This window comes from Carcharodon carcharias, chromosome 2 (genome assembly GCF_017639515.1).
Source record: "Carcharodon carcharias isolate sCarCar2 chromosome 2, sCarCar2.pri, whole genome shotgun sequence".
NCBI classification, from domain to species: Eukaryota; Metazoa; Chordata; class Chondrichthyes; order Lamniformes; family Lamnidae; genus Carcharodon; species Carcharodon carcharias.
The window spans coordinates 187,563,460-187,580,479 of NC_054468.1; the positions used below are offsets into that span (position 1 = coordinate 187,563,460).

General features: G+C 41.2%; 1 protein-coding gene across 5 annotated transcripts in view; it reads left to right on the forward strand.

Annotated features, from left to right (window-relative positions):
* The window catches only part of kctd3 (potassium channel tetramerization domain containing 3), an 88,410-nt gene that overhangs the window by 16,290 nt on the left and 55,100 nt on the right, over nt 1–17,020 (forward strand). For 3 of the 5 annotated variants that reach the window (XM_041175831.1, XM_041175841.1, XM_041175850.1), the window contains exons 2-5: nt 66–119; nt 3,084–3,129; nt 13,666–13,739; nt 15,265–15,323. In XM_041175831.1, coding sequence (XP_041031765.1) covers nt 66–119; nt 3,084–3,129; nt 13,666–13,739; nt 15,265–15,323 — 233 coding nt within the window. Of the gene's footprint in view, nt 1–65; nt 120–3,083; nt 3,130–13,665; nt 13,740–15,264; nt 15,324–17,020 lie in introns of those variants that run through there. The other 2 variants (XM_041175860.1, XM_041175870.1) reach the window with 1 other exon arrangement.

Genomic DNA, 17,020 nt, shown 5'->3' on the forward strand with positions numbered 1-17,020 from the left:
GTTGTTTGATGTCTTCAATTTATTGCTACATTGCAAAATAAAACAGTACTTTTTTGTGGTTGTAGATTCAGCACCTCAAGACAAACACTAATGTGGATTCCAGACTCCTTTTTCTCTAGGTAAGATTGAGGTTCAAATTGTAATTCTCACAAAGCTAGATCTATGAAGAGTATTTGTAAAAAAAAAAAAATCCTCCAAGCTGCAGTGGAAATGTAAAAACAATATAGAAAAACGGCTTTGACTGTATTATGATCCTAATTGACATGGGAACATTATAATGTTCTTTAGAAATCATTCCAGTTTACCAATATTTACAAAGAGAGGAAAAATACATACTTGGGACACATTTAGGCTGTCCCCAAGACTATGAATGTGACTCCACAGAACTACCAGGTGATACAGTTGCCAAGGTTCCATTTGTTTGGATTGGATTAACAATTGCTCAAGTCCAGAAATGTATGTTGACATTTTAATTATCTAATGTCCATTTAAAAATGGAAATTCCTGAAACTTACCAGAAGTAAAATGAGTTTAAAATGTTTGATTTTCTGACTACATCAGTATTTATTCATTTCAAGTCGGTCCTTTTCCCGAGGCTACTACATTCTCTGATTAACTCTGTAGTCACTGCTATAGTCCAGGGAACAGCCTGAAATGACCCATGTGTATTGTTTGGGGAAAAAAATCTTTTTTTCCTCGAGCATATTTAAAAAATATATACAATTTGGAATGGCATATCAAAGAGCATGATAATGTTCTTCTGTAAGGCTGTTTAACACTGTTCTTACCAAGATTAAAGTTGCTTTAACTGTTCCCAGATTTGCTCAATTTTATTTAACGCAGCATAAATGCATATTTTTTAATTGATTGTAAACAAAGTGAAGATAACAGCGATTCTTAACTATAGATTTGTGTTGTTTCTCTTCGTATTTTGTTCAAACTTATGTGCAGGGTAAGTTAATGGTTAGTGTTGAATATTATACTTCAGGACAGTGTCATCTTTCTTACAAGCAAAATACTGCAGATGCTGGAAATCCAAAGTAAAAACAGAAAATGCTGGAAAGACGCATCAAGTCTGGCAACATCTGTGGAGAGAGAACATTCAACAACCGGAATGTTAACTCTGCTTCTCTCTGCACAGATATTGTCAGACCTGCTGAGTATTCCCAACATTTTGTCTCATTTTTTTGCCTTCTGTTCTAAACATTACCATTACCAATTTTAGACCTTAGCTGTCTTGCAATTCCTCCTACTTGTTTGCCCTAACTATCTTACCTAAACTCAAAGGGAATTTATTGTATGTTTTGGCCCTTTCTGATGCAGTTATGTTGCAGGTGATACAAAACCTAAAAGTGCTTCCTGGAAGTTTTTTAAATCTTGGCTTTATTACAGTAATCAGATTGCTGACCTGAGTCTGGAGATATACTTCCACTTTTTCACTGATGTGAACGTGGTGGTATGTATTACTAATGACTATTTTAACTACTGTTCATTTTTTGAAATTTACTCTGGCTTTGAAGATTTTCTAGGCGTGCAGCTTTTACATGAAGATGAATTTTATTCTTTTTCTTTTCCTCCCACTTCTGAAGGTACTTCAGAATGGTTCCAAAGCAGCCCCATGGCGTCTCACCTAAATGTTCATTTGTTGTTCAATAGCTTAGATATTGAGTGTGAGAGGGCATCTGAGGCAGGCCAGGTTATATCAGAGCAAAATGCTGCAGATGCTGGACAGCTGAAATAAAAATGGAAAATGCTCGAAATACTCAGTAGGTAAGGCAGCATCTGTGCAGAGAGAAACGTTTAAGTAGCTTTTCACCAGAGTTCTGGTACTCTCTCCAGATCATTTTAGGCAAGAAATACCCTCACTTGACATAGAAGCAAAGTGCAGTCTCCAGCAGTGGTCTCTTAAATCGTGATCGGTAACTGAAACCTTTCCCCCCAAGGATGGGACGGAATGCTGGTTGTCGTTCCTTTGTTGTTGACTTGAACAAGATTGGCTAGCTCAAATTTTCCTGGTCCGAACAAATCAGGATGACAACTTGAATTTTTAGACAGCTTTTAAAAAAGTAAAAATAAGACAAAAGTTATTCTTAACATAATGTTGAAAAGAAAAAAACAAATATGCTAGAAATACTCAACAGGTCTGGCAGCATCTATGGAGAGAAAGCAAGAGTAAATGTTTCAAGTTGATGACCTTTCAAATCATTGATCTGAAACATTAACTCTTTCTCTCCATAGATGCTGCTTGACTGGCTGAGTATTTCCAGCCTTTTTGGTATTTATTTCAGATTTCCAGTATTTGCAGTATCTTGTTTTCATATTTATGTTACTGTTAGTACAGAAATGCACAAGAGACCAGAATTAGAGGAGTGCAGATATTTTTGGTGTTGGAGGAGATTACAGAGATAGGAGGAGCGAGGCCACGGAGGGATTTGAAAACAAGGGAGGGAACGTAAAATCAAGATGTTGCTTGACCAGGAGCTGATGTTGGTCAGAGAGCACAAGGGTGATAGGAGATTGGGACTTGCTGTGAGTTAAGACACAGGCAGCAGAGTTTTGGAGGGTTGAATGTGGGAGATCAACCAGGAATTTGTTGCTAAAGATAATGAAGACATGGTTGAACAGCAGATGAGCTGATATAGGGGTAAAGTTGAGTGATGTTACGGAGATAGAAAAAGACTCTGAATGATGGCATGAATGAGGTTGGAGGCTCATCTGAGTTTACAGATGTCTCATATCTTTTGGTTCTGCCGAAGGGTCATAGACCTAAATGGAAATCCATCCTAACTTTTTATTTTCTTCACAAATACTGCCAGCTGTGTTTCCAGCATTTTCTGTTTGATTTTAAATTTTCAGCATTTGCCATATTTTGCTTTTTGCCCTAATAGGGCCTTTTTACCATTGCTTTTGTTAATATTTGCGTGTACCAATCATATGGATCTAACTTTATATTTATAACCTCCTGTGGCAGTTCATCCTCTAATATAAACAAGTACATGTTGTTCAAAATTGTTGAACAGTCTCTTCAAATTAGAGAAAGGACTGACCTTCATACTAATTTACTAGTAACTGTTTTGTTCCAGCTTGCTGAGTGGGAGAATCTCAACACTACGGGATGAAACTGGAGCGGTAAGCTGATACTTTTGATTTGATTTTTTTTAAAGCAAAGCGCTATTGTTGCTTATGAATGTTCTTTAATCCTTCTGAAGGAGCACACTGTATAAAGAATCTGCCTGCATTCATTTATGCACAAATAACGAATCATGCTTAGTTACTTTAGTCAGCAAAGTTGCAAATACAGAAGTCATCATTGCTGCTTTCCCTTTTTCTTTTCATTCGTAATGATTTTTTTTCAAAACTTAATATTAACTAACCTTTTTTTGCCCCTTCACTTAACTATTTGCCACTTTCTACTCCCAGGCACCTGAACAGTGCTTTGGAACTGATTACCAAGAATTTAAGTGCCCACAGCTAACTCAGCAAATTACTCTGGGCCATTTGCACTTCGTACAAAGCAGTGTAACTGATCACCCTGCTTATTAACTTCCTGGATGGCTTTGCTACACAATAGAGATGTCATGAGTTATGATGTTAACATGTATTTTTCATGGCTACATAATGCACACTCCTAATTTCTCCTTTCCTGACTTGATAGTATATAAAATTTGATATGGCTGCATTGTATTTACATACACTTCCACTATCAAAACCGCCAAAGACTCAAACTTCTGGAAAACCAGAATCCCTTTTCAAAAAAAATACTTGTTAAGGTGATTAAAATTGTCAAATGTTACATTGTGTACAGGGGCATTAGTTTATTGTAAGCATATTTTTTTAAAACAGTGATTGTGTTAGTTGCACAAAGAGATTTGTAGTGGAAGATTCCTTGGATGGCTGTTCCTTTTATACAGTGTTATTGATTACCAAAGCAACTCCCGACATAGTTTGCCAGCCTTATTTGCTCTTACGCAGAATAAGGTGGCTATATCCTCAAAATAGGAATCAGCAAAACCAGTGCCCACAGATGCACGATGTATAATGTGAGCCAGACTCTTGTAGTAATCACAGAATAGTCACAGCACAGAAGGAGGCCATTCAGCTTGTTGCGCCTGCGCTGGCTCTCGAAGGAATCAAGTGTTCTGACAATGGTGCAATGACTGTGTTTGCTTAGTGAATGTAACTTATATCAGTTAACAGGGTGCCTAATAATGAGACTCGAGGACTTTTCTCTGGTTCCTTCTGTGTCACTCCCCATGGTCAGCATGTCTTCACACATACTATCGGCGACTCTCTAATATGAAATCATGGATTTGATCATCATTATTGATTTTTTTTTTAATCTGGAAAAGTTCCAAATACAGAAAATATTTCAGGGCATACAGAAGATATACCATTCCCTCCTTACTGTTGTTGATATTCCTAGTAAATAACTATCTCTAGTTAATCTATAAAACATTTTACACTGTATTATCCTTGTTACTTATCTTGGAATACTCAGATGTAAATGATATTGTATTTCAAGTTGTTACATCTTTTTTTATGCATGGGTTATGGTTACTTACCAGATGTATGGGAAGTCCTCTGCGAATGTTGCAGTGCCAATAGGTGCAGCCATTAATTAGTCCTGAAGATCAGTAGGAATTTTGCATCAGGGAAGGACTGCCAAGGACCAGTGCTGTTATTTCCCCACACAAATGATCTTTTTTACAATTATGCCACTGTGGAGGCCAGGCATTTTCCTACTAGAAAAGGAAGAAAGTAGTGTTGGAAATGACAATAATAACTATGTTATTCATGCCCTTTCACTTTCTGGGTTGACACTAGAATAGCCTCATTCCCAACAGCTATTTTGTTTTTGGAGAGGGAATGACATTGAATCCCAGCTAACAATAGCTAAAGTTGAAATTTAAAAAAGTCGAGTTGTTTTAGCGCCTTTTGATGCCCAGATTTGAATTGATGTGCAGAAACTGTCAACAAAGCAATTTGAATGATGAACCATATAGCTTGAACAGTAGATTATCAATTAGAGGAAATTGTTCTCTACTCAGACCACACCAAGGCATTGTGCCTGAGCCTTGTCATTAAGACACATGCACAAGCAAGGTAGTCAAGTTCTGAAGGCTGTTTAGCAAAAAAAAATCACATGACTGATCACTAATATCAGAGCAGTGACTTGAGGAAACACTGCAGGGACATGGACTTTTTGATGTTGAAAGTGATTGATAGGTAATTTTATAGATATGCCATATATACTTTTGTAAAAGTCAATCTCATAAAAGTTGACCCCACAACTTTTGGCCTAAAAATAACAGGCCCATAATTTGCATGAAGTGGCAACCCGAATTTGGGGGGGGGGGGGGGGTGTCTGTGGGGATGAAGTCCCATCGGGGAGAGTTGGGTACAGTTGGGGTTTTGGGGGGGGGGGGGGGGGGAGTGGGGGGGTTGGGGGGGGCAGTGGGGGGGTCGGTGAGTGTCCCTGGAGGTTGTGGAGGAGGGCATCCCATGGGGCGGTGGTGTTGGTTTGGGGGGGGTGGGGGGGGAGTCACATGGGGGCGTTCTGGAGGGGGTGGGGGGCTTGTGGGTGGGGAGAGGCGGAGTCCCGTGGAGGGATTGAGTGTCAGGAGTGTTGTGGGCAGGAAGTCCCGTCAGGGGGTTGTGGGGAGAGAGTCCTGTTGGGAAGGGGGGGTCCCACGGGAGGCTGTTGTTGAGCGGGGTGTTGCTTTGGGGGAGTGGGGGGTAGTCCATGAGTGGCCTAGAAGTTGTGGGGAGGGAGTTCCGTTGGGTCATGAGGGTGTGGGTGTCGGGGGATTGTGGGGAGGGAGTCCCATTGGGAGGGGGGGTTAATGGGGAGGGTGGGGGGAGGGGTAACGGGGTTGTTGTGGGTGGGGGGAGTCCCGTGGGGGTGCCAGGGGGTTGTGGGAGGGAGTTACATGGGGGGTTGTGGAGCGGGAGTGTTGGGGCAGTCCTGTGTGGACGGTACCTTGGGAGGCCAGGGGTGGGTGTTGGCGGAGCGCTATGCGGGGTTTGGAGGTTGAGGGGAGGGGTGGGGGGTGGTTTGGTGGGATTGTGGGGAGGGAGTCCTGTGGTGGGGGTGGTCAGGGTATTGTGGAGGAGGAGTCCCTTGGGGTGAGGGGTCGGGGGTGGGATGGTTCTAAGGGCGAGTTGGGGTGGGGGGTTCTGGGGAGGAAGTCCCATTTGGGGGGGCAGGGGCAGGTTGTTGAGGGGGTAGTGTTCTCGTGGGGGTGTGTTCTCAGGCTTCCGGGGGAAATCCCATTGGGGGCTCAGCCGTTTGTGGGGAGGGACTCAAGCGGGTGGGTTTGTGGGGTGGGAGTCCCATAGGGGGGCCTGGGGGTTGGGTGGTAATCCCTTGTGGAGGGGTTTGTGGAAGGCGGTGGGGGGGGGGGTAGAGTCCCTTGAGGGGGTGTCGGGGGTTTTGCAGGGGGGCTCAGGGGTTGCCCTTTGCGGGGGTGGGGGGGGTGTCAGGGATGTGTTGGGTGGTTGGGTGGCCCCATGTTGGGTTGGTGAGGTGGGCCAGTCCCATGGGAGATGGGGATTTGGTGGGGATGAGGGATTGTTTGGGAGGGTTGGGGCGATTGTGGGGAGACCTGTGGGGGGGGAGGGGTTGTCAATGGGGTTTAGTCAGCACTATAGTTACCAGAAGTTAAAAGTGGTTTTAATTCTTCTAACTTTTTCTGGGTAACTATTACTCTAAGACAGTCGGAATTATCCATTGTTTGATTTATATCATACATTTGGATGGTTCTCATTGCAGGGCAATTGCCCAATGGAAGTCTGAATTTCCCAGGCAGTCGCGGGGCTATCCTTACCTGGGGACTTCATTTGCTGGGTGGTGATCCGCAGCGCATGCTTTGGATACTCCCCAGAGTTCAGAAGTTACAAGCAATAATTTTTCACTGCGTTGTGATTATCACTTACCGGTAATTACTAAGATTCATTAATTTAAAGGTACAGGCAAGAATCTTTAGACTTTCCTTCCGTCAATTCTAGCAGCAATCTGCCAACCAATCAGCAAAACTAATGTGTGCCATATGATCTATCATGCCTTCTTGAAAGAATAATAAGTACGTAACTCAATTTTAAACTGGAGAAAAAAGTGGCGGAATGGTTTAACAAGCATTGGCAAAATGGTCATATCACCTGCAGAACCATCTGACTCTATGCCCTCAGAAACAAAGTAAGATGGTATTTTGGAATTCAAGGCCAGTGCTAGAAGGTACTCAAGATTCATGAAAGGGCATGATTTAGCACTGAGAAAAGAAAAATTTCACAGCATCTGCCCCCTGAACTTGACGATAAAATCATCAAATTCCACCGTTTTGTCATCGGACATCAAGAGAAGAATGTGTATTGATGGTCTGCATGGGAAATGTGGATGAAACACCATTGAACTTTGACATGCCAGCAAACAACACTGTTACCAAGGTTGGTGAAAAAGCCTCCCCTGTAAAGATGACTGACCGTGCAAAGACTTGGTTCGTGGTTCCATCTTCTATGGCGGATGGCATAAAATTACAGTGGACAGTGATCTTCAAGTGCAAAACTCTTCCCAAAGAGAAATTTCAGAAATGCATTGTCGTCCATGTTCGTGAGAGAGACTGGATGGAAGAGGACAGTTGCAAGAAATGGATCAAAAGTGTGTAATTTGAGACCAGGAGGACTATGCAAAGGAAAAGGTTTGCTCATTTGGAACATGTTCAAATTCCATTTTGTCAATGATGTAGTTCATAATGTGACATCAATCAACGCCGATGTGGCAGTTATTCCTGCCAGTGTTGTTCAACCTTTGGATGTCTGTATAAATAACCCTCTCGTGAGCAGTATTCAAAAGCTGTGAAACCATTGGATGTTGGAAGGTGAAAAACCATCCACTAATGGCAGAACCCTCACTAGCAACATTGTGCCAGTGGGTCATAGACGAATGGCATGAACTAGATGCCAATGTTGTCAAAAAATCATTTCTAAAATGTGCAATATTGAATGCGCCCAATGGTACCGAGGATGATTACTTGTAGAATGATGATTCTGAGGTTACCAGTACTCTCGATTATGATAACGAAGATGAGGAAGATCCATGTAGTGATGTTATACAACCAGGCTATTGGGATGAATAGTTTGGTGATTGAGGTAGTGATCAGAGTGAGTTCAAAGGATTGCAATATGAAATATTGTAGTTAATTTGTCATGGTATATAGTTTGTAATTTTATATAATAAATGTTAGAGATTTAATATTCTTTAGTGGTGTTTGTTTTTACATTACATTGCGATGGTCATTTTTAGGCCCAAATCAAACATGCCTGTCAATCCCTCAAAAACATTATTCATGTAAAAGTCGACCCATGACTTATGGCCTAAAAAATTTGGTTTAAGAAACTTTTGACTTTTACATGAAGAATATGTACAGTGTTGAAAATGTTTTATTTGAAATTTTATTTCACATTAAACTGTGACTATAGAACAAGTGATTTAGGATTGATGTGAGAACATTTTCTTGGCCCAGCAAAAGATAATTCTTGAATAAATTTCCAAGTACATTAGTGAAAGCTAAAAGTCTTGAATAATTTAAGAATCAGTGGAATACTGTGTCCCTACACGAATGAGCTTTGATTGTTTGAATGGCCTTTGTTGTCTGTATCTATTTTGTGACCTGAGAATCCCATATCAAGCATGCTATGAATGGAGCCACAACAGCTGAGGACCACAGGTGAAGGGGAGAAAAGCCCCATTGACCCCAAAGTTGTGCTATGAATGGTACTTGAACATATTCTGTGGCTCCAAGTAATTATTTAACTGGACCTTTCTATAGTATGTGCACATACACTTGGGTCATTAATTTTAAATTCAGATTACACACATTTTGACTTGTTAGGTTGATTGACAGGTAACTATACTGTCTAATTGGGATTGAAATTGTTAAACACTACAACCTGCTGAATGGTTTCTCAAAAAATAATGTGGGGGATTTTTGAGATACTCAGTGTTAATCAATTAATTCTTCTGCTTTTGCTAGAGAAAATGTGTTTTCATTGATAAATTGCATGAGTTGGTGTTGAACTTAGTGAAAAGAGACTGCATAACTGGACCTTGCATTTCCAGTAGATTATCATTCTGGTGCTTCAGTGCTGTTGGGAATGATTGCTATGATATTGTACCCCAGGAGAGTAGGGGTTTCAGCCTTTTCAGTGACGAGGTCAAAATTTTGAAAACCATTTCAATAGTAGGTAAAAACAAAAAAACTGCGGATGCTGGAAATCCAAAACAAAAACAGAATTACCTGGAAAAACTCAGCAGGTCTGGCAGCATCGGCGGAGAAGAAAAGAGTTGACGTTTCGAGTCCTCATGACCCTTCGACAGAACTTGAGTTCGAGTCCAGGAAAGAGCTGAAATATAAGCTGGTTTAAGGTGTGTGTGTGGGGGGCGGAGAGATAGAGAGAGAGAGAGAGAGGTGGGGGGGGCGGTGTGGTTGTAGGGACAAACAAGCAGTGATAGAAGCAGATCATCAAAAGATGTCAACGACAATAGTACAATAGAACACATAGGTGTTAAAGTTAAAGTTGGTGATATTATCTAAACGAATGTGCTAATTAAGAATGGATGGTAGGGCACACAAGGTATAGCTCTAGTGGGAGTTTTTTTTCAGTAGTAGGTGTTGGTTGGATGGTGCTTTTTTTTTCCCCTTGAATTGCTTAAAAAGCAAAATTTCAAGCTATAATCTCAAGTTAACTATCTTCTGATGTATATAATGGATAATGTTGTCCTGTGATATGTCAGGGTAATGATATTAGACCTGTGGTCAGGCAAATATCTGGCAGTTGGATTCCACAGCAATTAAACATGTTTCTGACAATGAGGCAATAACATTCTGGTTTTGTTTTGTTAAAAATGTATGAAGATCCGCTTTTTATTTATGGAATTATCTCCTCTTGCATAAGCTGTGTGATTGTGGGCTGGGCAAAAGATTGCAACCTTTCCTGTAGTGATGCTAAGTCTATTGCAACAAAGCTCAATTTCAGCAAGAAACTGTAGCCTTTAATGCCATCTGGTGGTAGAAGTTTAGCATTTCAGCTTCATTTTTTGAAATTGGCAAATAAACTAACTTATCGAATCATTGAATGTTACAGTACAGAAGGAAGCCATTTGGTCTGTCATGCCAATGTGGCTCTTTGCAATTTAGTGCCATACTCCAGTTTTATCTCCATACCCCTGACATGTCCAAATGCCCTCTGAATTTTCCAATGGAACCTAATTCCACCAATTTATCAGGCAGTGTGCTCTAATTCTTGACAGCCCACCGTGAAAAAAAAAATATCCTCCTTTACTCTTAGGTTATTTTGCCATTTATTTTAAATCTGTGACACCTGGTTGCTGACCCACTTGTTGGAAGAAAGAGTTTTACCAACAATTCATAATTTTAAATGCCTCTCTGCTTCACCACCTCTGCTCTATGGAAAACAATCTCAGCTTCTCCAATCTCCACCAAAACCCTTAATCCCTGGCAGCACCCTGGTAATTCACCTTTGTACCTGTCCAAGGCCTTGGCATCCTTCCTTATTATAATAAAAGTATACAAAGTAGCTTATTTCTGATCAGTGCTACTTTGGAAAAGATGTATTTTTACCTTAAGGATAAAACTGGAAAAAATCAGCTTCCCCTTCAAGTCTGGTTTTCTAAATGAATCTAACAAAAGCAGATGTTTTCAAAATTAGTATAACAAATGGAGGTCTAGTCAGGCTTGTAGAAAATACAGTTCCAGATTGGGCTGGGGAGTGTTTGGAGAAGAGAGAAAATAAGTTGTGGGGCAGGTCATATGCCTCCTTGGAAGCTTTAAGAAATTGGGTTCTAAATCAAGAATTATTTCTGTCAGAAGCTATTGAGTGGAGCTCAAGATCCTCTTAATGTTCTGTGAATTCTGAAGACAAATGCAGATTTGAGCTGAGAGAAGCAGGATTTCAGTATTATACTGGGTTTGTAACCCCAAGATCAAGAGTTCAAATCTCACAATTGTAAACTATGAAACAATGTAACTTCATCTGAAACAGATGGAACCATGTTTGTACTCGAAAGAGTTACACAGTGAATAACAAATTAAAAGCCTTCAGTGTCACTATATAATACCTCTGAATGACCATGTGTCTAGGTTGCAATGGTAGCCACAGAGAATAAAGTGAAAACAAGACTACAGGCAAAGTACAGATGTTTTTTGATCAGAATCTGAAAAATGGAAATATAGGATGGAATTTTGACCTAAAAATAAATGTTGAGGGGTAGGTTTAAAGTTTTAAAATCAGATTCCTTCCTCCAGCCTGCCCACTTCCAATAGAGCAGCCAATCTGCTCTAAAGAGGCAGTGTGGAACTTCACATGATTAAAAGGCTCTGCGCCTCGTTGTCATTCAGTTTTTCAATTGTACCCCTGGCCAACTGGGATACCTGTGCCCAAGAGCTTCATTGTGGTGAGGACTTGATACAGAAGGTGTGTGCCTTTACACCCACCTGGATTCAGTATGCCTGCCTGAGGACTTTGCCTTTGCCAATTTCGTTTCTGGTGCCTGGGTCGGATGCCGGATGGTCTGTCTGGTTTCATTCCTTTTTTTTTAGACTTCACAGTGGTTTGTTACAGCTGTGTGGCTTGATCGGCCATTTCGGGGGAATGAGCCACATTACTGTGGGTCTGGAGTCACATGTAGGCCAGACCAGGTCAGGACACCAGATTTCCTTCCCTGAAGGACATTAATGAACCACATGGGTTTTTAGGTCAATCAAATCATGGTCATCATCAGACTTTTAAATCCAGATTTTTATCTGGATTTCTAGCCCAATAACAATATCACCTCGCCACCACCTACCCCCATGTACTAATAGAGATTTTGTATTATGTACTTACCCTTACAGTTCAAGAGATCAGTATTGTATCAATATGTTATGCTTCATTGGTAAATTAATCAGTGACTGCTCCTAGCTTTGGGGCACCCTTTCCTAAGCAATCAAGCTGCTTTGCCTGAGTTCACTGCCACACTTCAGCATAGACTTTGCTGACCCTGCAGCCCAGCTCCCTGCCAGACTGGAAGTTAAGCTTGCTGATTAAGCTTGGCTTTGGGAGGGGTATTTAACAATGGTGTAACCCGAACAAATAACTCATACTGCGTGCAGGTGAACCTGAGGAATCCTAATTTCCAGGTTCCCTACATTTTCTGATCCCCTGTTTCTGTCAGGTCAGGTAAGTAAACATTCAGTCCATTCTAACTTTTAGATATTGGGAGGTGTAATGCAGAAAACTGACCACTGTACCCCAATAAAACTTAAGCTGTTATCTGTAATTTAAAATTGAGTTGGGTTGCGAAATCACAGAGTAAAAATGCTTGCTGCTTGTGATAAATACATTTTCAGTTGTTTTAATCAAACTGTACCAAGTTACCACTTTTAAGTATATCAACAAAAATATTTTGAAGGAACATTTTTTTTAAAAACACTACAGTCAGGATTTTTCAGACAGCAGGGTTTCCTGCTCTGCTACATGGAGTCAGCAGGGAATGCAACTCTGCCAATCACAGTAGCCCTGCAGCCATTTAGTTCCCTCACTTGGATGGAAGTCCCACCTCAGAGAGCTGCCAGCCAATCTGATTAGCTGTCCCATCAGTGCCACCGGCAGCAGTGGCCAGGACTGGAATTTCAAGCAGAGCTGGAGACCTGGAACTCACAGGTGTGGTGAGAGTTGGGGGAGGAAGATGGTGTGAGGCTCTCATAGCAGGGAGGGGAGGTGTGACTGGGAAAGAGGTGGGATGTTTGATGGAGAGGCCGGGGGCGGGGGGGGCACCCACGGTGGGCAGACCTTTGGGTGGTGGGGGCAATGGCAGCGCACGTGATGTGGCAAGGGGGCCCTTGAAGGAGTCGCTCCCACTCCCCAATCGAGGTCTACTGGGTTTCTCCCCCCCCTGTACTTCTCCCACCGGAGTCAAAATTGGAGCTGGGAGGGAAGCAGCCCATAAACAGACAGTAATTGGCCGCTTAAGGGCCTTAGTTGGTTTGAGGGCAGGTGGGCTGACCTAGACTTCACCCTCCGCCTGTAAAATTGTGGACAGGCTGGGGAAGGTAGAGGGAAAGTCTCTTGGGGAATTTTACAGGCACTTCCACCTGCAACCCCCTCCCACCCAGGGTGGGTGGGGGGGGGTGTTGGTGATTGTAAAATTCTGCCCAAATGCGCTGGTTCATAGCAGATTTTGCATTTGGCACTATGCAAGTAAATGGGTTTGAATGGAAACTGGAGAAAAGAGAAGACTTCTCGAAACAGGAAATGATTGGAACAGATTGTGCTTTGATTGGCCATTGTGCCCAAAGTGGAAGTACTTGGCCTTTATTGATTCTTTGGCCAATGAATAAGCAAGCAATCAAGTCACTTATTATGTCAAACAGGACTGGCATTTTCAGAATATTCGTTCTTGTTCAATGTTTATCTTCCAGAAGGATCCCAAAATATCATCCAAAGCTTTGAAGCTTAAAAAAAAAATCCCTTTCTTTTATGGTCACAATGTTGCATTACACTTACAGTAGTATGTACAGTAGATGTGCTGGTATGAGCGTTCAGTGCCTCATTAAATATTTAAAATAATACCTTTCATTGCTGCTAAAATATGTATGTTCTCCCCCATAGATATTTATTGACAGAGATCCTACAGCGTTTGCACCAATTCTAAATTTTCTTCGGACAAAAGAGTTAGATTTAAGGTAAGGAAAGCTTTTCTCAAAATTATAACACTAGCTACACATAAGTAATAATCAACACACCCAACAGAAATGCGCAATGTAATTGATTTGTTTTTCGTTCCTTCAAAAGTTTATTTCTTAAAATGATTTCCAGTGATGCCTCTGAGCACATTGAATATGTTTGATTACATGGGATAAGTTTTACATTCTTTGATATCTGTAGCAAAATCAACTATGAGTATAGAGAGCATGATTATGATTTCAGTAGAAATAGTGAAGTCGTGAACGGAGGATATCTTCCCTGTGATCTTTGCATTGGGTCCTACAGAACAAATCTAGAATACTAATTTCAAAGTAAGTTGAGGCTGTACAATTTTATTTTAGAATTTATATGAAGTGTAGACCTCAGAGTCTCGTGAGTGCAAATCTTATTATTGCCACTGAATTTCGCTCTCGATTCCTGACCTAACCGAGATTCAGAATCCTGACTATTGCAGTTTTATTTTCTCTAAGTGTTTTAGGTTCAGTAAATTTGTCTTATTGGGAATCTTGTAGGCTGTTTATCAGGATCAGGTGTAAACTGTTTAGTTGATGTGTGCTGTCGCATGGACCAAATTTAGTGTTTTCTACTTCAGTGCACAAAATTCACTTTTTATGCATATATATTCCAATGAAATGTTTGTTAATATTGTCTTAAATTAACCTTTTGTTTCATTGTTCACTATCCACATTAATCAGAATGTAGGATTGAAATATCAGTTAAATATAATACTGTTCATTCTTTAAACATCTGTAGGGAGAATTGGGCCAAGTATAAGTAGCAATGGGCAAGCTTCATATGGAGAGCATACACTTTCGTTATTTGGTATATATGCGCTAATTCCAGTGAATACATATTCTGGGGTTTCTTAAAGCTTGAATTTGTCATCCAGACTGACTCATTACAGTACTGAGGGAATTTATTTCAGATGAGGTATAAAGACCATGGTGCTGTCTGCTTGTCCCGTGGTTCAGATGAACATCAAAAATCCCATGCTTCTATTGAGAGATAAGTCAAGCTCTCCCAATGTCCTGCCAATATTTCTCCTTCAACCAGTGCTGCCAAAAATACTTAACTGGCCACGCATCTCGTTTGCTGTTGGTGAGGCTTTACGTCATGCACATTGTTTACTTTCATAATGACTAAAAAGTGCATGAAACCCCTTGGGAGGTCCTGAAGACATCTTGAGGCACCATATAAGAGCAAAAGAAATAGGAGCAGGAATAGACTATTACAGCCCTTTGTGACTCTCTGCCATTTAATAAGATTATGGCTGACCCTCAACCCACAGTACGTTTTCCCACCCGATCCCCAAATCCTTTGATTTCCTTGGAATCTAAAAAATCTATTGATCTCAGCCTTGAATATATTCAATGACTGGCATCCACAAACTATCTGGGGAAGTGAATTCCAGATTTAATATTGTATGTCATTTTGACTCTTAAATGGTTTGTTAAGAGACGTTGATTTAAAAACAATGCTGATACAACTTTGCTTATCATGCAGGGGAGTAAACATCAATGTTCTGAGGCATGAAGCTGAATTTTACGGGATTACTCCGTTAGGTAGGATTTATCATTATTCTGTTGTTGCAATATATGAAAAGCTATTTTGCAGGGTATAGGTTTATGTAATAAATGAAATCATATAGTCCATAGATGATTAACTCTGATTATTACTCTAAGTGCTGTTCACAGTACAGCAGAATGTTATTCTAGGGCTAAGTCCTCATACTATCCATCTATTGTTTGACATCTTTTATAGGACTTTACCTGCATTCATCCTTTTCACTGGCGAAATTATAAGGGCTCTACTGGTGTGTCAGCTCCCTAATGTTGTGATCTATTGGTTTAGTCAATTCACAGACCAATTCTATTTTTTTGTGAACCGACCTCCATTGTTTTAAATGTGCTGGTCCAGTGAAATGGAGGAGCCTAAAGGGCAGTAATTAATAAATAGTAAAATACATTAAAAAATGTTCAATTGGAGTTCATCCCAATAATTGCTTAAATGTACCACCTGGTATAGGACTGAGGAGTCCAAAGAAGGCAGGTCTGAAATTCAATCTCTAACCCATGGTAAATTACTTTATCTCAGTTTGGGACTACTCAAACTCATTGGGCTGAATTTTTCCAGGATAACATGATAGTGAAGGCTTCAGGAGGACAGCCCATGTGTACCAGCTGTTAGGGGATATTTCCAAAGGTGGGAATGGGAGTGACTTATCTGCCTGCCAGAGGCAGGTGGCCAATTAATTAGCCTATTGTCGGCCATTTTACGATCCCACCAGGATTTTACAAGCCTCAAAATGCACCCGCCCCCCCAACTGCATGATGAGTCCGTCAACTATGGCCTCCTTGCGACTTTCAAGGGATGGGGTCCTTATTGAAGGCTTCATGAACCAAGGAAGGGCAGTAATGGCCACCCCATGGCTCCGAAACTGCCACTGGAAGGTTCACAGCTTCGTTTACCTTCGTTTCCTGCTGACTGGCCCTGACACATCCAGCAATCGCTCACCAGCCTCTATGTGGCGGTGCCCTCTCCTATTCCTTGCAGCCTCAGACGTGGCTACCTCTATCAGTGGTGCTGGTGAGGCTGCAGTAATGGTGGCCCTCTGATTGGATCTTAATTGAAGGGCAGTGCAGCACAGGCCTCTTAACTGACCGCCACTCACCCTTGCAGTTCCACAATCTGACTGCATGGGCTTGGGAGCTGCTTTTAGACTAACATTGGGACTCACGGTGCGCTGGTAAGGTTCTGACCGATGACTTTAGTCTGGGGGCTTGGGAAAATGGAGGCAGTAAAATAAACCAGGAAATACACCCGTAATTTCTGTTGACTGAGGTCTGCTGCAAAGTGTGGACATTTGAGTGAACAGGATTGGGTTAGTCTTTGATACCCTCCTTGGTTAATTGTCTAGGAACACTCAATGTCTAGACTTAAATATGGGAAATTACCTTAATTAAGGTACTGGAGGATAGCTCACACTTGTGAAACTGCAGCAGAATGAGTCAGCGCTCTGAGGAAGGGAGAAAGCCAGGTAACAAATGTTACAGTACTTACCTAGGGGTAAGCAGTTACTATTTCTAGTCACTTGTCTCAACACTAAAGTTCCTCTTTAACGGTTCAATCGGATGAATTTATACTGTTCATTATAGTTCTACTGTGCAATCTAAGTTGTAAAATGATTGGCAGAGAATATAAAATTAGAACTGGTAAATCAAAATTGAGGGAGGTGAAAAAAAAATCGCTCAATGAATGG